The sequence below is a fragment of the Diceros bicornis genome, chromosome 5 (genome assembly GCF_020826845.1).
Source record: "Diceros bicornis minor isolate mBicDic1 chromosome 5, mDicBic1.mat.cur, whole genome shotgun sequence".
Lineage (NCBI taxonomy): Eukaryota > Metazoa > Chordata > Mammalia > Perissodactyla > Rhinocerotidae > Diceros > Diceros bicornis.
This window is the reverse complement of record NC_080744.1, coordinates 47,138,378-47,161,174: the sequence shown is the minus strand read 5'-3', so window position 1 is coordinate 47,161,174 and position 22,797 is coordinate 47,138,378. Positions and strand designations below refer to the sequence as shown.

The 22,797-nt window shown below is 43.8% G+C and overlaps 1 protein-coding gene across 1 annotated transcript in view; it reads left to right on the top strand.

Moving 5' to 3' along the window:
* The window catches only part of TNFAIP8L3 (TNF alpha induced protein 8 like 3), a 49,471-nt gene extending 27,589 nt beyond the window's left edge, over positions 1-21,882 (top strand). The window contains exon 4 of the mRNA XM_058540544.1: positions 21,076-21,882. Within this exon, the coding sequence (XP_058396527.1) occupies positions 21,076-21,638 (563 nt within the window). The 3' untranslated portion in view covers positions 21,639-21,882. The remainder of the gene's footprint in view (positions 1-21,075) is intronic.
* Positions 21,883-22,797: the final 915 nt, after the last annotated feature.

Genomic DNA, 22,797 nt, shown 5'->3' with positions numbered 1-22,797 from the left:
TTGACCCCACCCACCCGACAAGCCCTCCTGGGCACTGGAGGGACTAAAGCAATAGAAACTCTGAGGCCTGTGGCTGTGACTGGAGACTGGTCATGAAGCAAAGATCTTAAAAGCTTCCAGAGAGAAAAACCAGGCCCTTACCATTGTACCAGTTTTCTAAACAGCAACGCCAAGAGCTAAGCAACAGTGGCGCGATGCCTTTGAATTCTCAAGGTGAATGATTTCCAATGTAGAGTTCTGAGCCCAGTCAAACTATCAATCAAGTGTGCGGGTGGAAGAAAGTCATTGTAAGACACGTTAGATCCCCCAAAAAAATTACCCTACCATGGTCCCTTCCTCAAGGAGCTGCTGGATCAGGAGTCTGGGGACTGGGGCCCCCAGGCCAAGTCCGGCCTGCCACCTGTTTTTGCATGGCCCTGAGCTAAGAGTATTTTTACTTTTTTTAATGGTTACATTGTAAATGTTTATAGAAGTACCTTGATCTATTTTGCCTTTTGGCCCTTTGTTCTCTGGCTCTTTAAGGTAGTTGCTGATGCCTGTGCTAGACAAGGTGTTCCACTGAAATGGGGATAAAGAAGGAGGACGGCCGTGAGAGCCGAGCACCAGGAGAGAAGGGATGGAGGATGAAGGGAAAACCAGAAAGACAGCCTGGAGCAGGCTAAGAGGGAAGTGCACCCAGACTTGAGCCAGGGCCCGGAGTGCTCCCAGAGGTGTCTCCAAAAAAGAAAACTGAAGTGGCAGATTCATTGATGTGTTTGAACTTATTGAGAAGAACTTTATATTCTGCTGGGAACTTTGGGTGTGAATTAGTGCTAGCTAGATAGAAAACTAACCAAAAGGAGAACCAGGCGGTGTTCAATTCCCAGGGGAAACAAGATGAATAAGAAAGGAAATGCAGTCATGGAAGTGATAGAACATACATGACTCAGCGATGAATGATATGTAAATCATAGTAATGTAATCGCTGAAGTTTGATTTAACCAAATATTAAAATCGAACCAAATTGGAAGGTGGAAGGAGAAATGGAGAAGAGAGCTAAATTCTGAGCTTCCATAATAGGAAGTTAAAAGCAAATAAAATCAAGAACAGTATAAGCATGTAACTTAAATATAGACAGGTAATTACTAGTTGAAACAGCTAAAATAGTTTAAAGTATTTTGCCTCTGAAATGCCAGCATCCGAAGTGGGCCAGAGGATGCTGCATTTTGTTATAAGCCTTACAGAATGACTTAACTTAAAATAACGTACCTCTATTACTTTGAAAATAGATTTTTTTAAACAATAAAACTTTTCGAAAAAGAAAAGTAACTGGTCAGCCCATCAGAGTGGTGTCTGATGACCATGCCCAAGTGGGGAAGGGGTATAGTGGGGGGTACCTTAGGCCCATAGGTGGAGGAAGCAGGCTTCAGTCCCAAGGCCATGCTAGCTCTGATCATCCTTATTGTTCCTGACATGAGTGTGAATGCATTTCAATAAAATGTCAAGACTGATAGCGATTCATTCATGCCATGAACATTCTCTGGGTTTCAACCCCTTGCTTGAGTTGCCAGGATGAACAAACCATGATTCCTGCCCTCAAGGAGTTCGCAGACTGGTGGGATACAAAGTCACTCATCCAGCTAATGGATGCTTGCGCTACACGGTGATAAGAATGTACTAGAAGGAAAGGTGATTGCAGAGAAAAGTGCTCAGAGGTCGGAAGTCCTTCCGTGGAGCCCTGGAGGTTGAACAAGAATTGGAGAAGGTGGGGTGAGGGAGGAGCAGATGTCAAAGTACAGGGGGACAGAATGTACAAAGGCACAGAGGGGACCCAGGCATGACAGAGCCTGGTACGGGTGACGCTTGCATGTGGCCTGGAGTCAGGAGCTCAGAGTTTGTCGAGGATGAAGCTGGAGAGGTGAGCAGAAGATAGATCGTCAGCTCAGCAACCTGGCATGCCATGCTAAAGAGTCTGGACTTGTCTTCCAAGTTATGGGAAGCCAGTCAGTGTTCTCACTAGAGGAGTAACGTCATCAAAGCCAGTTCTCAGCCCAGTGTGGAAAACAGCATGGAAGCTGCGGCAGAGAGATGAGTGAAGAGATAGACAACCATTTGGGTGAGAAGTGATGAGGGTCTGAACCAAGGTGGTGTCATTGGGGCAGAGAAAGGCAGATGCATTTAAATATATTAAGGAAGCTGAATCTACAATTTGATGCTCCCTCATTAGATGTGGAAGGTGAGGGAGAGAAAGAAGGCAAGGATGGCCCCCAGATTCTTGTCTGGACACTGGGTGGGCAGCAGAGCCACATATAACACAAGGAGGAGGACTGCAGGGGGGTTAGAGAAAGGAGATGTATGAGGTTTTGAACATGCGGAATGTGAGGGGACTGTGGGACTGCAAAGGGAAAGGTCTGGCAAGCAGTAGTATATGTGGCAGTGAGCCTCAGGAGAGACTCCTGGGCTGGGGGACATATCAGGAAGGGATCAGCACCTGGGCAAGGGGTGACATCTCACACTCGGGGAGGTGTGTGGCAAGAGAGAAGAGGGCCCTGAGTAAACTCAGGAGAACAGCCAGGCTTCAGGCAGGGACAGAGGAAAAGGAGCCCTGGAGAGGCTGAGAAGGACCGGGAGTGGGTCCCATGCTACTAGAGTTCGGGTAAGCCAGGGACTGAGGTGTGTCTTGGGGGTGCCATTAGCATTCCCTGTCCAGAAATTACAGAATAGTTAGCATATCTGGCCCCACCCACTAATGCCTGTAGAACCCTCCACTCACATGCTGTGACAACAAAAATGTCCTCCCTTGTTTCCAAACACTCCTCAGGGACAATTAGAAGGACACTGGGTGACCTTGGCGAGAGCAGTTGCCGTTGAGTTTGGGGTGAAACCAGGGAAGGACAAGACCACAGCTCCCCTGTCCTACTGCGGCCATCCCTCCTGCAGCCTCTTCCTGAGCCCCAGGGCTCTCCTCTCAACCCATCCTCTCCCCATGACCTCACTCTCTGGGCTGACCAGCCACCACTGGTTTTGTGAGGTTTAAATTTATGATTGAGCTCCTACTATGTGCCAGGGATACCACAGTGGACATGGCCATCCAGGTCCCCCCTCTCCTGGAACTTGCAGTGAACAAACAAGTGAAGCCAGGTTGAAGTTTGTTCTGGATAGAGGGTGGTGCAGGGGAGAGGTGGGAGGGAGAGGTGGGAGGGAGGGTGCAGGGGATGCTTAGATCTGAGGAGAAGATGCACAGAGCAAAACAGTGAGACTGGGGAAAGGACGAGTCACTTTCTCTTTGGGGCAGAGAGGTGGGACGACAGGGGTGCGAGGCCTAGCGGGAAGAGTGGGCCCTGGGGTTTTGGACACAGCTACCAAGCGCAGCTGCGTCAGCACAGGCGGCCTGCGGGGGCTGGCAGTCTGCGGCTTGTCTGTGGGCCCTGAGGCCAGCACAGGGAGAGGGCCTGGGGGGAGCCTGTGGATCGCCTGCTCCGTGGTGAGCACAGGCCAAGGTCTGACGGAGGAGTCAGGGGCCCCCGGAACTCAGGGGAGGGGAAGGCATTTTGGAGAGAAGCCACAGAAAAGGCGAACTGGAGGCTCCAACGTCAGCGCCTCGGGTTTTTCAGGAGGGAAAAGCAGGAGGCATTCCACTGCTGGAGCATGCCGGTTGCAGACAGTTGCAGAGCTGGGAGAGAGCCTGCTGGATGGAGGGGACTGAGAAGGAAAGCTGATAATCCATCCCACAGGCATCGGCTCACATCTCATGGATGCCCAGGGCTGTTTTTTAATGGATTTAAAACTCACTTCTGATTCTGAAGAAGTTATTATTGAATTGAGAATATCAAACAAATTAGCATAATAATTTCGTCCAGCTCCCTCCATTAACAGACAAGAAACCAGGAAAGTGAAGACCTGGGCCCATAGCACACAGTTGAGGGCACTGGGGCTGAGCAGGGGCAGGCCTGGGGGTTCTCTCCTCCACACCCTGCTGCGGGCTCAGTGGCTAGAGATAGGACCAGGGACTGGCTTTCCAATTTTCCCTGTATTTGGGGTTTTCCTTGTATTTGGGGAGCGACTCCCTGGCCACAGCCTTGGCATCCTGACTCCATGGGACAGCCATTGTCAGCATCTGGGAGTGACAGCACCTGGTGACTTGATTTGAAACGGTCAAACCTTTTGGTGGCTCTGTCTTACTTTACCATGAAGTATAAATAATTTTATTTGGAGACATTTACTGCCTTGGAGACAAGTATGGGGAAAGTTTAATTGAGAAAGGAAGCCTCAGAGAAAGACACATTTATGAGTAACTTCCAGGAGGGCAAGTCTCCACGGCTAGTTTAACTGTTCCCTGTGAGTGTTGTGAGTGGGACTCCCCCAGCTCAGAGTAGTTCCCTCAGAGCAGGGGTCCCTGCAGCACTTAGGAGTCCAATCTTGGGGCACCTTGCAGGGGAGCCAGCTTTTTGCCTTCCCACCTCCCATCTGCAAACTGCATCCCTCAACACTGTCATTCCACTGTGCCACATATTGACCGTGGCAACAGTGGATATCCAAAATGTGGCTTGACTCATGTCTCAGATCTCAAATCCATGAACAAAAACCAATTATTACAGAATATACTTCAGGGGTATTGTAAGCGATATATTATATGTGCCCCTTTCCTGCTGTTCTACTTTCAAATTGACTGAAATCCAAAAAAGTGACTGTACAAAATTCATATTTCACTAAAAAAAATTAAGTAGAACATTGAGCAAGGCACCATGCTGTCTGCCAAATCGTGTCTCCCATCCAGAAGTACCTTCTGGTTTCTTCTCCCTCATGTGTTCCAGCCTCTCTAGTACAGCTAATCATTTATCTTTTTTTTTTTTTTAAGCTCAGTAAGCTGAGGGTTAATGCATTACTGAATTAATCTAATTACAGCACCTTTTAAGAGCCTCAGTTCTTTAGGCTTAAATACCCACCGTCTCAGGCTATATTTTGTTTATTTTTTCCTGTATAGACTGGAGTTTGTTCCATTTTATTGCCTACTTTTTAAACGTTTTAGGTTTTATATCTACACTCCAAAAATTGAAGAATTCCAAAGACTGACATTTTTATGCATCGGTCTATTTACTAATTTTGCATCTTACCAAGTTGGCGTCCTCCCCCGGCTCTGAATGTGGCATCCTATCGCTGTCCTTGTTAGCAGTCTGGCGGCCTGAGCCTGGGGTTTGAGCGCCTGCCTGCCGTGGTGAGCGATTTGGGAGCTGCCAGCAGAGAGAGAGGATCACCCAGAGAGACAGACGTGCCCTGTGCTGTTCTGATCCCCAGCAGCTCCTGAGCATTAAAATAGCGTGTGAGCGTGAAGGGACGTGAATGGGAAGGCTCCGGGGATGGCAGGAGGGATGGGTGCTGCTGCCATGGAGAGAGGGTTCCTGCTGGAATTGAACACCAAGGCCGTGGTGGGCAACGCCTCTGGTCCCCCGGGTGATGCTGCTACTTGCAGGGGCGCAGGCAGGCAGAGCCCGACTGGGCCGGGCAGGCAGCTCCGTGGCAAAGGCGAGGGGCAGACCTCCTGCTGAGTTCAGAAGGCATTTGAGTGCATTCAGTTCAGCCTGTGCTTCGTGAACATGCACCTCATTCCAGTATGTGTCCTGAACAGATAGAATGTGGGCCTCAAAGAATGAGAAAGAACATGCTAAATCATTCATTCATTCATTCATTTAACAGACATTTTTGAACAACTTCTACATGGTGAACACTGCCCTAGTTGTGAGGATACACAAGTCCTCTGAGCATCAGGCCTATAAGAACTCAGCACCAATCAGCGCAGCGTGGGAAGAGGACTGTGCTGGAGTTGGGTGCGAGGGCCACCCTCCCTGGGAAGAAGGATGTGAGGGTTGGCCAGGGGCTCACAGTGGGAGGCCTTCAGCTGGAACAGACAAGCTGTCGCTGTGCCTCTTCCACCTGGGCCAGGGTCCATTGGATTCATCTGTAGGCACGAGAGGGCCAGGGCAGCCAGAGGCAAGGCACTACTCTCAGGGAGAGCCGACTTGATTTCTGGTACTGTTTGGTTCTCATCCTCCTGACTATCTCAGCCACTTGGGCTAGGGCAGAGCCATTTTTGTGAAAGGGTGAGCCCTTTGGCTTCTGATTTCAGCAAGTCCTCTGACATCGCACAAGCAGGCCTCTGGTGGGAGGATTGGGTGGGGGTGGGCAGAGCCAGGGGGGTCTGTAGGGCTCTCCCTCAGTGTCACCTGCCACCTCCTGGCTTAGGAAGGAGCATTAGTAGGGAATTCTGCTATGTGCCAGTAGATACCTTTGGACACCCTTTCCCCCAACATGCAGCCTAGTGCTGGGTTATTTGTTACTTTCTGCAGACCCTTTATAGCAAAAACTATAAAGTTTGAAGTCTATCAAGAGAGGACTCATAAAGGAAATGGTGGCACAGGCTGTCATCAAAAAATGATGAAGTAGTGCATTTATTGACATGGAAAGATATCCTCAGAGTGTTGAGTCACAATGCAGATTAGAAAATAGTGTTCATTGATCCCATGTTTGTGGATATGAAAGTGCGTATGCCTGGGAGAATGTTTGGAAGAACATATGCGTGCTAACCATGATGCATGGTGGGATTGTAAGGGACTCATTTTCTTCCCTTAGCTTATCTGTCTTTTCTGACTTTTCTCAGTGCTCATGTATTGTTTTTTGTAATAAAAGTATTTAAAAAAGAAAATATTTTCAAAAATAGCTCCTCAGTTTCCCCTCTTAAAATAAAACAAGGAGGATAGTAGTGAAAATTATACCAGTGGATGGTGTTTATCACTTTATTCCTGAGAGTGATCTACCATTCAGAGGAACTACTTACTTTGTGGATGCTCTAGGGAAAGAAAAAAAAATCTAGAGAGCTTAAAATAGTTGTTAAATAAATTGTAAGTGTTGTTTTAGGGGATTACTACTCTTCTACACCTGAATAAACGTTAGAGAAATTGATTCTCCACTCATCCCCTCTCAAAATACACACTAGTCTTAAGTGGCTTTATGAGTGAGTTTTACTAAACCTTCAGAAAACAGTTAGTCTTCATCTTACACAGTCTCAAAGAACAGAAAAAGAGAGAAAGCTACCCAATCCAGTTGAGGCTAGTTTACTCTGACGTCAAAATCAGACAAGGGCCGTACTAGGAAAAAGTTATAGACCAATCTCACCTTTGAGCATAGTTGCAAAATGCTAAATACAATATTTATTAATATAATTCTTCAGTGTATTAAATACATATGCATCATGACTAAGTAGGGCTTATCCTGCAAAAGCAATGACGATTTAAATCAAGTCCTTTAATAACTGGTCACATTCACATATTAAAAGGGAAAAACCTTATGATCATCTCAATAGGTACAAAGAATGTGTTCGATGAAATTAGATACACATTTCTACCTTCAAACAAAGAAAGCATTAGCAAAACAGGAACAGAAGGAAGATTCCTTAACTTGATAAGTGGTATCCATCAAAAACCCACAGCAGACATCATACACAGGGGGCAAATTTTAGAGGCAGTTCTGTTAAAGTCAGGAACAAGACAAGGATGCCAAATAGCACCCTTACTATTCAACATTGTACTGGAGGGTCCCACCAGTGTAATAAGGCAAGAAAAAGAAATAGGACATAGAAGAAAACAATCATTTTGTACAAGCAATGTAGTTGTCCACATAAAAAAAATCCGAGAGATACTACATAAAATCTATTAGAACTAATAACAGGACTCAGCAAAATTTCTCAATTGGAGATAAATATACAGGAATCAGTTGGATTCCTATATATCATTAATAACCACTTAGAAACTATAATAGAAAAAAATTATACTGACAATAGCAACCAAAACTATATGGTACCTAGAAGTAAATCTAATGAAAGATATGCAAGAGCTTCATGGAGATGACTGTAAAACACTGAAGGACACAGAAGAAGATCTGACGAAATGGAGAGATATATCATGTTAATGAATGGGAAGCTTAATATTATAAAGATACCAGTTTACCTCAGATTAGTACAGGGTATTCATGGCATTTGGTCAAATGATCCTAAAATTCATTTGGAAGAGTAAAGGCAAGAATAGTCAAGACAATTTCTAAGAAGAATAAAATTGGAGGAGGGAACTTCCCCGTGACTTATCAAGACTTATTGTAAGTGACAGTAATTAATACAGTGTGGTGTTGGTACTGAAACAGACAAATTGATCAATGGAACAGAGTAAAAAATTCAGACCTGTGCAATATGGAAACTTAATAAGAAAAAGGTGGCCTAACAGATCAGTAGCAGAAGGATGAATGATTCAATAAATTGAATAAATTGTGAGGAGATAAATGTACCTCATACAACATGCACAAATAAATTCCAGATGGATTAAAGACCTACATATGAAAAGCAAAACCTTGAAACTTTTGGAAAATATACAAGATTCATTTATCACATCGTGGCAGGAAAGGATATTTTAAAGCGAGATACAAAAACCACAAACCATAAAAGAAAAGATTGATAAACTTGACTATGTTAAAACTTTTAATCTCTGTACAACTAAAGACACCACAAATAAAGTTAAAATGTAATGCTTCAGACTGGGAGGAGATAGTTACAACTCATGTGATCAGCAGAGGATTAGAATCCATAATATATTGAAAGCTCCTACAAATTAGCCAGAAAAAGACATACAATCCAATTGAGGGGAAAAAAATGAGTAAATTATATGAATATGCAATTCACAGCTGACAGACCTGAATGCTCAATATACACAAAAATATATTGAATCGCACTAACAATCAGAGAAATGTATATTAAAGCAAGATACCACTTTGTACCTATCAGATTGGCAAAAAATTAAAAGGTGGACTATTTGAAGTGTTGATGAGGAAGTGGAACCATAGGAACTCATACACGGCTGCTGAGAGTGAAAATTAGAGCAATCTCACCAGAGAGCAATCGGCAGCCTCCGGTTCAGGACCTGGCAGTCGCGTTCTAGGTATAGAATCCGGGAGACTGTTGTGTGTGCGCAGAAAGAGACACCTCTGTGGACTTTTTTGCTTGCAGAAAGTGCAAAGAACTTAAATGTCCATCAACAAGAAACATGGATATATGGTATATTCATATAAGCAACTAAATGACTAAATTAGATAAATCTTGAAAGCATGATGTTGAATGAAGAGTTGCGGAAGAATCTTTGTAGTACGACACCTTTATCTGAAGTTTAAAAACACTCTAAACAATACAATGTCGATGGATGCATACTCCTGAGGCAAAAGTATAAAGACATGAATGAGACAAACACACCAGCTTCTGAAGTGCAGTTAGGTCTGGGGAGATAGAAGGGAAATGGGAGGAGTTGAAAACAGAGGACTTTTCCTCACTCTGTCTCTGAGGACAAACTATTAAGATTTGTTCCATCTGAGTGGTGGCCACACAAATAGAGTTTGTTACATTGTCTTCTGTTTTGTCTATATATTTGAAATGCATCATAGTTTTAAAAAAACATAATTATTCTGAGGAAAAAAACATGCTCAATTTCCACCTTAAGGTGGGCAATAAGTCAAAAAAAATTTAAACTAATTAATATTTGTCACCTCATGAATGGCAGTTTAGTACGGCAGGTTGACGCACAGGACTCTGGGGCAGCCTGCCTGGGGCTGAATCAAGCTCACCACTTCCTAAATGGTGGCTTGAGTCAAGCGACTTCCTAAATGGTGGCTTGAGTCAAGCGACTTCCTCTCTCTCCGCCATGGTTCCCTTGGATGTAAAATGCTGCTGCTGCTGATAATGAGTGCCTACTCATAACATTGTTGCAAGGATATGATGAGTTACTGTGCATGAAGCACTACAGAAGTGGACGCTATTATTGTTATGCCTGAATATGATCTACCATTCAGAGAGATACTGGTTATTTGTTAGATGCAAGAGCAAGTGGGGGAGGGGATGAATAAGCTTTGTTACAAGAAATCATGTAAGTAGATGTTTTTAGTGAAGGTTGCTCTTCTACTGCAGTGAGACAAAAATATCTTTCAGATCTCCAAAATTAACCTGTTGAGTTGGAGATGATTCACCCCCCAGTGACTTCACAAGTATCTGCTTCAGTTAGCTCTGGTAAATAAAAGGATCACTCATTCACTTTTCGGAGCTGGCTGTAAAATCAATATGAAAAACAAGATCAATATATAACTCTGTTGAAATGTATAGAATTCTGTCTAAAAATGAAAGCTACATCTATCTTCAAGTTTTGATGAATATATAGTGTTGTTCTATCACATAATAAGACTGGCTTTTTTTGTATTTAAAAAAAAATGATGAAATGTAAATCTCCTTGCCAGATGGGGATTTAAACTGAGTCCTATTTAATGTCTTAAATAAGTGAGAAATCAGTCATCAGGGAGCCAAGGACAATTTTCCAAGAGCAAATGCAGGAAGGCAAAGACTGCGGGTTTTGTCTGGAGTTGATTTGAACTTGGGCCCAGCTGCAGCTCTGCTCCTTACTAGCCTTGTGGCTTTGAGTGAATTACTGAAATCAGCTGTGCCTCAGTTTCCTCATCTATAAAATGAGCCTCACAGTCCCTCCCTTGCAGAACTTTTGTGAGAACATGGTGTGCACTACCTCGGGTACATACTCTGTGCTCAGTAGTTAACATTCTCTCTGACGTGATTATTAGTTGAGTTACGGAATGGATTCCTCGATGCTCCCTGGGTTGGGGAGGTCTAAGATAAGAAGAGATAATGAGCTGGAAGGTCTTACAGCTGACCCTGCCAATCCCTCTTGGCTTCACCTGAAACAATGTTATTTCAAGGCCCAGGAATTTCTTGAAATGAAAAAACTTGGTCTTCATCTTAAAGATGATTAAATGCTGCTTTTAAAGTGTAATGATTCAATGCAAGGGATTGCAACGATCTGAATCTGCTTTCCTATAGGAAGTGTCCTGTTTTGACTTCCTTTTTTTTTTTTATATATGTCCTTACACAGCACTCTAAAATGTCCAATATAGCTGGGAAGTTTCATCATGCCTGGTCCCCCAAAACACTTGAATCCTCATTCCTGACCATGGGATGAATGAATCTCTAGGACTGAGCAGCCGTCAAGGGCAAAGCCAAAACCCTGTGTCTGCTCCCAGTCCTGAGCCACAGGCAAGAGTTCCGGGGCACCCAAGCCTGAGCTGGAGCCAGGACGACTGGCCACGTGGCAAAGGGGTGAAGACTGGCTAAGGCAGCACCCCCTCCTCTGTGTTTGGTTGTCTCTGGCAAGTCAGTCCTTCCTCCTTCCACCCTCCACCCCAGTCCTACTGTACCCAAGCCTGCCTCTCACTTCTCACCCTCAGTTTTAGATAATCCATTCTCTTGGTAGGGGAGGAGGGGCGGTTTGGTGATGTGCTCCAAAGGGGAGAGAGAATCCCTAGGAGGGATACAGTGTGGCTCTGAGTAAAGTGGAGGACTTTACTCTGAGGACTGAAGACAATACACGAATAGAATATTGAGACTACACTTTCGCCAGCTAAATAGGTCTTTGCATTTTAAAGAAAGAACCATTTATCCCTCAGAATCCCTAATTGGCTAATTATTTAAGGAAGATGAATCTTTTCACCATCTCTTGCTTGATGGAAAGGTTTGGATGGGAAAACGGGAAGCTCAGGGTAGCACAGGTTGAGTTGGAGGTGCCTCCCGCACAGGCTCGCGTGACTGTCTCCAGCCAGATGCCCCCCAGGGCCCCTCGGACTCAGCGTGCTCAGGACTGAAGCCATCTTCCCTCCACGCTCCCAGATGCCTGTTTCAGTTGGTGCCTTAATGTCCCCCTGACCCATCTCCTAAGCTAGAAGAAACACTCAGCGTCATCCTTGACTCATTCCTCTCCCCATCACCCAGAAGACAAGCTAAGATCAAAATCACAATACATTTCACTGTCTTGTTAATTGTCATCGTTTCCTACTGCCTCGGGGAATATCTCAAGGTAAGTAAAAGTGTTTGAAATCCGTATTTCAAATCATCTTATTAGAATTTTTGGAATTTTTATGGCCCATTTCTTGTCAGATCTGATTAGATCATTACTCTTACCTTATAATTTGGCTGCGGAAAAGCTCTGACGATGAGGAAGATAATTGTCAGCTCTGCCATTTTCTTGCTATTCACTTATGCTGGCGTGATTAGTGTATTGTTTTCAGTCCTCAGTTTTGTTTCTTGCAGGAATCTTTTGAAATCACTCGTCCATTTTGTGAGGGTTAGTTTAGTTAGAACTAAATAATATAATCAAAAAATCAGTGAGTCTGTTTAACCAAGCACACATAAACATGCTGAAATAAATCAAAACTGCTGAGAGGGAACAAATAAGTGAAGGATACACTAAATACCCTCAAACCCCGGGTGGGGGACCTTCCCCTCCTCCTTTAGAATGCCACACGCCAGTGGGTCCCAGGGTCAGCCTGTGTGTTAAATATTAGTAAAGCTTAATTTATCTCATTAGAAAACAAGGAAACAGAAATAGACATTCTAATATTTTCATTTTGCACACCCTCTAGTGGCACCTGGCGGAGGCTGCTACCCTCCAAGTCATAGTGACTGCACCCTTAGGACGCACAAGCTGCTTGCTTCTTATTGCACGTGGTGGAAATTTGGGGACCTCAGGTCTCAGCAGCAGGGGTGAGCCCAGGGGATATGTCCCCAAGGCAGGTGGCTCTCATGGAGGGGAGGGGAGGGGCTAGTCCCAAGAAGGCCTCAAGAATGTGCTGGATTAACCCACAGTCAGAAAAATACATTTCCTAACTCTCCCAAGTCATCTAATGATGCCTTTTAAAGTATCCCAAAATACCTTTCTTAAGCCTTTAAAATGCCACTTCATTCAAGTATGAAAGAGATTAGACCAACAAAAGGCATTTTTCATGAGCCTCTAAGCTTTGGTCATTTCTCCTTGGGGGAGGGAAGGATCAAGGTTTTTGCTTGTCCCTAACTCAAAGGCCCCACCATCGCTTGACAATTTCATTTCATTGTACTTCCTCCAGTGCCATGTTTTTCTTTAATACTCCAGTGGTGTACAAACCACAGTTTTATATATGGATGGAAAATGCTTTCCAGTTTGACTCCACTGGAGATGCAACAATTCAGTTAGTCTTTCTGGAAACTATAACTATGTTAGGTTTGCATTTCAACACACTACTTAAGGTTCCTTAATAATTTCATCCCCACAGCTACATGGGAACAACCAAGAACTAAAGCAGAGGCAATGTCTTCTCTAGAAGCTGTTTTATCATTGTCATGGGTATCCCATCCTGCAGACCACCTCACACACACACATACACAACATGCACACGCAGTGAACTCCTTCCTCATCATTCAGACAAGGAAGCAGGAAGTGGAGGAAGAGGCTGTCACTCTCCCCACTGGCTCCTGGTCCCTTATCAGTGGTGAAGGATGCAGCATGAGGTACATGACCGATCCAATCAGCTTTTCTGGGTGCGTATGCAGGTGAGCAGAAGGATGGGTGCTCATCGTGAAAGTTCAAATTCAAAGTAGTTTGTGAGGCTGTGCCATCTCAAGGAGGTTTACTTGAGCATTTTTTCCAACAATTAAGTGTAAGTGATTGAGTGCCAGAAACTTGGACTACCCCAAATCACCCTCTGCCCAGGATCTTACCCCTCCACATGCCGTGGGGACTCCTCTCCCACCTTCCTTATACTCTGGGTCTCCTACTTTGACAGATGGTGCTTATTAAGTACCACAGATTGTTTTTCTCTGGGTACCATCTCCACTCCTAACTTCTACTTAATGCTTTTAGCTACCTCTCTTCTTGCTATCATCTTAAGCTGTTTACAAAAGTGAAGTGACAATGTCTGTGCACTGGCTATTACAGCTAATTTCCAATTTTATAATTTTGACACAGATATCCATACTCATATACAAGTTTTCCATACACTCCTTAAGTAGAAGTAGAGAAGTTACTGAGTCCTGAGAGGAAGGAGAGAAGAGTTGAGGCTGTCCCCCAGCCTCTTTCTACCACCACACATCCTGGGGTGATGCTCAGAGCTCTTCTCTGACCTGTAGCTGACAGCTCAGAGCCCATCATCTCTCATAACCATCATTTACTTTATTTTTCCTGAAATTTATTACCTTGTTCTTACCATGCTGAAGTTCATCTGCCTCTTTTCTGCCCACTCACCCATCTTGGGAAGATTTTCCTGCTGTTTATCACCACTAGCTTGTCATTTCACCCTCTGGGAAAGCTTAGTGTTTTCTAGAAACGTGGAAACATCACTTGTACTATGGCTGACCATCACTTCTAGAAGCATCAGCTCAGACTGGCCCCAGGACCTTTCCATTCAGTGAAGGGCCCACTTAACTGATCTTCTGCTTTCTCTCTCCAAACTGGTTCACTACCATTGTCATGCTCTTCTCCCAACGTAGTTCTGGTACTTTTCTTTCTTTGTAAATGCTCTAAGGGTGCTTATTCTCAGAGCACTGACTTCATATTCCTTTCTCTTGAGCTTCTCCGTCAATCTTGGTTTAGGAAGCCCCTATTTATTCTCCAAGGATGAATTTTGCAGCTTCCTCAAGCTTATCTATTGTGCTGGTCAGGTGAGCTATACAGTAGCCTCATAATCATGTTTTTATCTCCATTCGCAGAGATTCTGAGGTAGTGTAAACAATTCATTACCTTTTGTGGCTGGGGAACTTTTGTACAAACATGATTAAGATAATTATCCCTGGTCGAAAGAGCCTTCCTAAGGCTTGTACACAGGAATGAGAGAACAGTTTTTGCCAAGACCTAACCTAGATCTCTTTGTGTTTTGCCAAAACAACATGTGCCCACTAGATAGGCCTGTTTCCCCAAATATCCCAGGTGCACTCCTGACCTTGGCTTCCAAAGCTCTCACCCTTCCTCGCAGCTTTCCTGGTAGATCACCAACATGGTCCCTCTGCCAAAGGTTGAGACAGAAGGATGGATAGAATGAAGCAAGCCCAAGGTTTCCATGTGCAAAAAGTCTTCTGAACAGGACTGCCCCACCAGCTCTCCCTCAGTGCACACACTCTCCCTTTTTTTTCTTTTTTTTCCATAATTTTATTTATTTTTTCCCCCAAAGCCCCAGCAGATAGTTGTATGTCATAGCTGCACATCCTTCTAGCTGCTGTATGTGGGACGCGGCCTCAGCATGGCCCGAGAAGCGGTGCGTCGGTGCGCGCCCGGGATCTGAACCCGGGCCGCCAGCAGCGGAGCCCGCGCACCCAACCGCTAAGCCACAGGGCCGGCCCACACACTCTCCATTGAATCATGCATGTGTATTGGAAACAGTGGCATCTCCCCACCCCTCCTCCACAGATTCCTGGGAGTTGTAAAGGTTGACCAGAGTGTCCTGATTTTATTTCTCTCAATCCTATCCCAGAATTTTCAATAAAGTATACCACAGGAATACTACTCAGTCATAAAAAAGATGAAATCTTGCCATTTGCAACAACATGGATGAACCTTGAGGGTATTATGCTAAGCGAAATAAGTCAGAGGGAGAAAGTCAAATACCATAAGATCTCACTCATAAATAGCAGATAAAAACAGCAACAAACAAACACAGAGAGACAGAGATTGGATTGGTGGTTACCAGAGATGAAAGGGGTAGGAAGGAGGGCGAGAGGGGTGATTTGAACATGTGTGTGGTGATGGACTGTAATTAGTCTTTGGGTGGTGAACATGATGTAATCTACACAGAAATCGAAACATAATGATGTACACCTGAAATTTATATAATGTTATAAATCAATGTTACCTCAATTTAAAAAATTAATTAATTAATTTAAAAAATGTATACCACAGGATGGTGTGTGTGTGTGCGTGTATGTACAAATTTTGTGAGGTCCAATAAGTTTGAGAAGTGGTAGCCTAAACAAAACTACACAGCTATTTTTACCGCAGGACTTCTCAAAGCCTTTAATAAGCTACCTGATATGGCAAATCATCAAGAGCCAGCCACAATATATAGTCATCTACAAACTCATTTAAGGGACCACAGAACCCTCTTTCCTGGAGCGTCTATCAGGACTAGTGTTCTATAGGATACACGTCGGGGCATGTCATGATCAGTATGTAGCATGTCAGAATCATTTAGGGAGCTTGCCATTACTGGCCCTACTCCTGAAGATTTTGATAGTGGCAGTCTGGGGTAGAGTGTTTGTTGTTGTTGGTTGTTGTTGTTTTCTTAGAGTTTTCCTGATGGTTGTAATGATCCATATCACTTGGGTTCCTCTGCTCTAGACTCTTGATCTTTAAGGCTTCAAAGATGCTATGACCTGTGACCCTCCTGGACCCTCACCATAGAAGCATAGAAGCTTGTACCCCAAACCCCCTTGTAGGTAAATAACACTTTCTTATATAATACAGATGGCTGAAAACATCAGGAAAGCCACCCAAGGCCTGTGTGATTTGGGTAAAATTACTGGCCTGTATCCATGACTTTAGAAACCACTTCCTAACATCATAGTCATCCCCATCTACCCATATCCAGATCCACCTCCAGCTTCCCCCAACTGTTCTCACTCCTGCCAGTTTGGGTGATTTCACATATTTTCTGTATTTTGTTTCATTTGTCCATATCTCACATCCCCGCAGGACCGTATTCAGAATGGGACCCAACTGAATACTTTTTTGGGGATTTCCCCCATACCACTTCATACAGAGCCAAACTAATAGTAAGTGGTCAACAGCTGTCGAGAAACCAAGGAACAAAAGGGACTTTGGCCCAAAAGGGACAAAAAAGCTCTAAGGTTGACTCTAGAATTAAAAAGCAAATAGAGAGGGCTGGTAAATGTGGCAACATGGGTGTATGGCTTACCTGCTGAGATACTAGTATCTTAAATGTTAAGTATGTATCATATTCTTCCATCTTCTGAAATTTTTTGTTACTTCTCTTTTCTTCATTTTTTAGGTCAATGAATAGGGTGACCAACTTGTCCCAATTTTCCTGAGACTTTTCCAGTTTTAACACTGAAAGCACTATGCAGGAAACCCCTCAATCCTGGCAAACCAGGGCAGTTGGTCAGTCTACTCTGAAGACAAAAAGAGTTCTCTGACCAAAGAAAACTGGGAAACACTACATCAATGCACCGGTCATCAAGCCATGCTGTGGCAGGCATCCCACATACAAAATAGAGGAAGATGGGCACAGATGTTAGCTCAGGGCCAATCTTCCCCACCAAAAAAAAAAAAAAAAAACAAAAGAATATTTTAATACTTTATGTTATACCCAAAATAATAAAAATGATAACACACTCCAGAAGAAATTTTTCTTTTTTTAAATCTGACCACCGCTAACCTCCTTCATTATTCCTCATTCACGCCATGGTCTCTCCCTTTTTTTTTTTTTTTTTTTTTTGCTGGGAAAGATTCACCCTGAGCTAACATCTGTTGCCAGTCTTCCTTTTTTTTTTCCCCCTGCCCAAAGCTCCAGTACATAGTTGTATATTCTAGTGGTAGGTCCTTCTAGTTCGTCTCGGTGAGCTGCCACCACAGCATGGTAACTGATAGACGAGTGCTGTGGTTCGGCCGCCCAGGAACCAAACCCGGGCCGCTGAAGTAGAGCACGCCAAACTTTAATCACTAGGCAATCAGGTCTGGCTCCAGAAGAAATTTTTTAAGGCCTGGAGATTTATGGTCACTGGAATCTTTTTTTAATTTAAATTTCAATTTGTATGCATCCTTTGGCTGTAGAAAATAATGATGAATTGATCAAATAAAACATTTTCAAGCATAAAAATATAAAGTTAAGGTTCTCTGGGTGTCATAGAATAGCGATACAATTTCAAAGAGAAAAAAGAACAAGTAACATTTCTAATATTTAAAGAAGAGCTTTCTCCTGTCATTTTAAAATGGATAATAATGGGTATTAGATCACTGTAGTATTTATGTTATTTGGACACATTTGAAAGAATGATTTAATGGACTAATTTTAAAATATCAATATTTACAATATCTAGAAATTATATCTATTTACAAATTATAACTATTTAACCTTGAGGTGAAAAATACTTGCTGTCAAGTTAAAAAGTATGCAAGGAGGTACATAGTTTTTCAAAATTCATATGGGAATATATGAGCAAAAGGTGTGATGGCCACTGCTCCAGAGAAAAATGTTGGGAATGCTGGTGGTGAAAAGAGCAGTATTTGGAGTCAGGCCAGCAGGGAAGTCCCGCGAAAAATCGCAGCTTCACCCAGCAGTTAGGGTTAAAACCACGAAGTGCCTGGCACAGAGCCAGCGCTCCCTTCATCCCACCAACACCTGCCGGGTGCCGCCGTGCGCCAGGCACGGGACGTACAGTAGTGCTTACACACAGTCCCTGCTCTCACAGAGCTCACGTTCCAGGGGCGCATATGTCTTTGATCCTTTGCTTCTGTGTAGATGTATGTTTGCTGCATTTCTAGAGAACCTCTTAAAATACCTTATTCTCAGGCAGTTTTTAGGAGCTGTGTCTACAAGGGAATGACTCATTTTTTTGATATTCCAGAAGAGATCCATCTAGATTCCATTGTTCCCCTCGGAATAGTCACCTGAGGAGGCATCCACTATGTCAGTGACAGGGCCACTACTCAAAAGTCTTTAAGCTTCTCCTGTGGAATTGACTTCAAAGCATACAGCACAATATTTTGAACATCCTTAATGCTTGTAAATATTTGTCTTTGGAGGAGGAATTTGATGTTTTTAGAATAAAGGTTATTCACACAAAGGTCTGGTAACTATAGTAGATGGTCAGACTGGGCAGGGATATTGTTTGTCACAAATTCTGGGAGGGCATAAATCAGGCAGTCCGGCTTTCTCATGGTAAAAAAGAGTCAAGAGATACCCATGTGTTCTCTTTGCACTGAGGCTAAAGGGACAACTCCGCCCATGTCAGGGTCACTTGGCTGTGAAGTTGCTTGAAGAGTCTATGGTCTCAAACTTTAGGGAGCGAGCTTCCTGGGGCTGTGGGAGGCCCGTGCGACCACTGCTTTAGTTCTGCTGATCCCACTGCAGCGACCCCTCCAGGCCATGCCCCTCAGGCCTGCACCTGGAAAAGGCCCAAGAGCAAAAGTAGCTGCCTGGAAGGACCCAGGGCTGAGGGAGCGAGGCTGGGCCAGTGGGGAGCGGCATGCGAGTGGAGGAAGCACCTGGACCTGTGTCTAAATTGCATTTGAGTGTTTACTGAGTCTGTCTGTGAGACCTGAGCATCCAGGGATTAGTCACTGTCCACTGAGGGAATGAGTCCGGGGTGGGCAGAGGGGGTGGAATATGAGATGGGGAGGGACCAGACAAGGATAACAGAAGCTGGCGTAGATGGCCGTCTGTCTGTCCACTCTGCCTATCACATCTGTCACTTCCATGTGGCCACCGAGCACTGGACAAAAGCTCTAGGGATCCTAGTGGGCCCTCAATTCTCAAAGAAAAATTATTTTTTTAGTATGTGTTTGCACTATATTTTACTACTTTCTGATTCTGCAGTATTTCTCTGGTATTTTACTTAGCAGACACCATTCCACCCCTGTGCCCCGAACCAAGCTAGATGCTGTGGGAGACATTGTCTCTGCTCTCAGGCAACTGGAATCTCCTTGGGAAGACAAGAATGATATGCACACATACTGTAGATAGAGCAAGGGTGGCCAGTGGGTTTCATTTCAAATGTCAGCTCCAGCTAATTGGTGACTTCATGGAGTATTTCATCAAATCTAAGACACCATCAATTTAAGATGCTGTTTTATGTGCTCTTAAGAAAGAAAAAAAGTGCTTTCCATTAAATTGTGAATTATTGCTTTCTTATTACTTATAATTTTTGTTTTACACTAGTCCTCCTTTATCTGCAGGGGATACAGTCCAAGACCCCCCAGTGGATGCCTGAAACTGCAGATACTATTGAACCCTATATATACTATGTTTTTCCTATACATCCATACCTGTGAAAAAGTTTAATTTATACGTTAGGCACAGTAAGAGATTAAGAGCAATAACTAATAATAAAATAGAATAATTATAACAATATACTGTAATAAAAGTTATGTGAATGTGGTCTCTCTCTCCAAATATCTTATTGTACTGTATTCACCCTTCTTCTTGTGATGATGTGAGATGATACAATGCCTATATGATGAGATGAAGTGAGGTGAATGACATACACATTGTGAAGTAGCGTTATTTTCAGACTGCGATTGACCAGGGGTAACTAAAACCACAGAAAGCAAAACTGCAGATATGGGGGGACTACTGTATGCTTATTGAAAGATCCTTTTTGGACTTACTTAGACATAGTGTTATTTTTTAACATATTTTGTTTTTGTTCATTCATAAAGTGGAAAATAACAGGGAAGTAAACTGGCTTTGGTTTTCTAAGCATCTTCACATTCAGGGTACTACTCATTGGAAGCATCTTTGACTTGGAGTTGTTGATATCTCTGTTTCCCACACAGTGCGCTTCTCTATGCCAATCGAGAGCATCAGTGAGGCAACATTTCTTACAAGAGTGCTCTTGACTTTTCTCCCAAATCTCTGGCTCCTGTTGTGTAAATTGATGCACACGCAGGTCATGACAACCCCAGCACAACTGCCACCTGGCAACAGTGACTGTTAAGACACATCCCAATTTCAAAGATATCAAATGTTCAATGAAATATGGATTCTGAGACTCAGTCAAATAAATGACCATAATCAACCACCTATGTCTGTCCTGGGAATGGGGTTAGTGTTGGTGCTACATTCTTGTCATTAAGCAACAATTTGCTCCTATATAATTTGCAAAACTGAATGGTTTCCAATGCAGCAGCTATTGTAGGAAGTTCTCTGTGAGCTAATAGAGTCGGGAAGGCTTTATGCATGAAGTAAATCTAAAAAGGTGAGATTTGGCCTGGACAAGAGGAGACCACTTGCCTGGACAAGAGGTGGGAAGAGTGCAATTTAGAAAGTTCAAGAGGATAATCAACCGTCATGTGGAGAGAGAGGACAGTGGAGAAACCCCGGGCTGAGGTGGGGTTTAGTTAGGAAGTTGTGGGCGATAAAGGCCTGAGTTTTTGCTCTAAGAACATAAGTTCAAATTAGTGTGTTTCACTTGTAGAAACATAATAGACAGGTCTCATATTCCTATAACTTTTCTTTCTTTCCTTACTATAGGTCCCGACGTTTTTAGTTCAAAGAGCCTTGCCCTTCAAGCCCAGAAGAAGATTCTGAGCAAAATAGCCAGCAAAACCATGGCCAACATGTTGATTGATGATACCAGCAGTGAGATCTTTGATGAGCTCTACAAAGTCACCAAAGAGCACACCCACAACAAGAAGGAAGCCCACAAGATCATGAAAGACTTAATCAAGGTGGCGATCAAAATTGGGATCCTCTACCGGAACAACCAGTTCAGCCAAGAGGAGGTTGTTATCGTGGAGAAGTTCAGGAAGAAGCTGAACCAGACCGCCATGACCATTGTCAGCTTCTATGAGGTGGAATACACCTTTGATAAGAATGTGCTCTCCAAGCTCCTACATGAGTGCAAGGACCTGGTGCATGAACTGGTGCAGCGACACCTGACGCCCAGGACCCACGGGCGCATCAACCACGTCTTCAACCACTTTGCCGATGTGGAGTTCCTCTCTACACTTTATAGTCTGGATGGAGACTGTAGGCCCAACCTCAAGAGGATTTGTGAAGGAATCAATAAATTGCTAGATGAGAAAGTCCTTTGAATGCTTTCCCTCCTTCTGGACTTTGCTGTGTTCAAGTTACAGCATCCAACATGGTCCCAGTGAGAGTCAAGAAAACAAGAAGAAACCCTTGTCGAAGATGCCCATGTTCTGTCCTGTTCATCCCTCTGATGTTGATGCCAAATTGAGCTTGGGTGTGTTTATCCCCTGAGCTCACTGATGAGCTCACTTAACATCACCTTTGTTTGCAAGCCCAAAAGACATTTCATCTACTGTAAGCAGAAGGGCTGCTTCTGCTTACATCATCATCTTGTGGATGAGCTCATCCATCAAGATGAGCTCAGTCCATCTTGTGGAGTGGAAGGAGCCCTGGACCAGGAGTTGGAGGGCATGCATTTGGTCCCAGCTCCACCAGCTACAATTCCGTCCTTTAGATCCTGGAACCATCATGCCTGCCTGCCTGCCTCCCAGGGCTGCTGTGAGGATCGAATGAGATGATGCATATTCATGCTTTTGAAAACGCTGATGTAAAGTCTTATTATTTTCTCTTCGGAATGTGGATCTCTTCAACCTGGATCTAGACAATTAAGCAGCAGAGAAGAAAAGAACAATAGTATCTAATGGGCTGGGTTTGCAATCTGTCTCTAGATGTGCTGTTTCACACAGAACAAAAATGAATCCAAAGGTGTGAAAAAGTATAGCTGCAAATTGGAAAAATGTTTTTCAAGAGTTGTGTTTTTTAGGTTTATGATCCTGCAGAGGGAAACTTTCTGGGAGGGTGGAGAGTTTCCCGCCCATAATGTAGAAGCAGAGAACTCTGCTCCCCTGCAGTGCTGGCCCTCCCCCTTCAAAGGGGCATCATCCATGAGGCACAGGGAGGATTTATTCCAGCATGCACAGGAAAGTCAGGCAGAATGAACCCCTATCTGTCTTTCTTGGCCTTCCACAGTCATTTTGTGCTGTTATCTGGTTCATTAATAAATTGAAACTACCCTTCAAACAAGAGGTTTTGGAGTTGTGATTCAAAAGTAAAATTCCTTTTTATTAAAAATAAAATTCCTGGAGTTAGATCCAGTGTTAAGAATAAAGGATGGAAAGGAGGAAAAAAATGAAGAGTAAGAGCTGTGCACTCAGACCCTAAGGGGAAGGAGCCCCAGGGAGAGCGCCATGGGGTAGGGCTGTACAAGGGTCACTGGGGGGC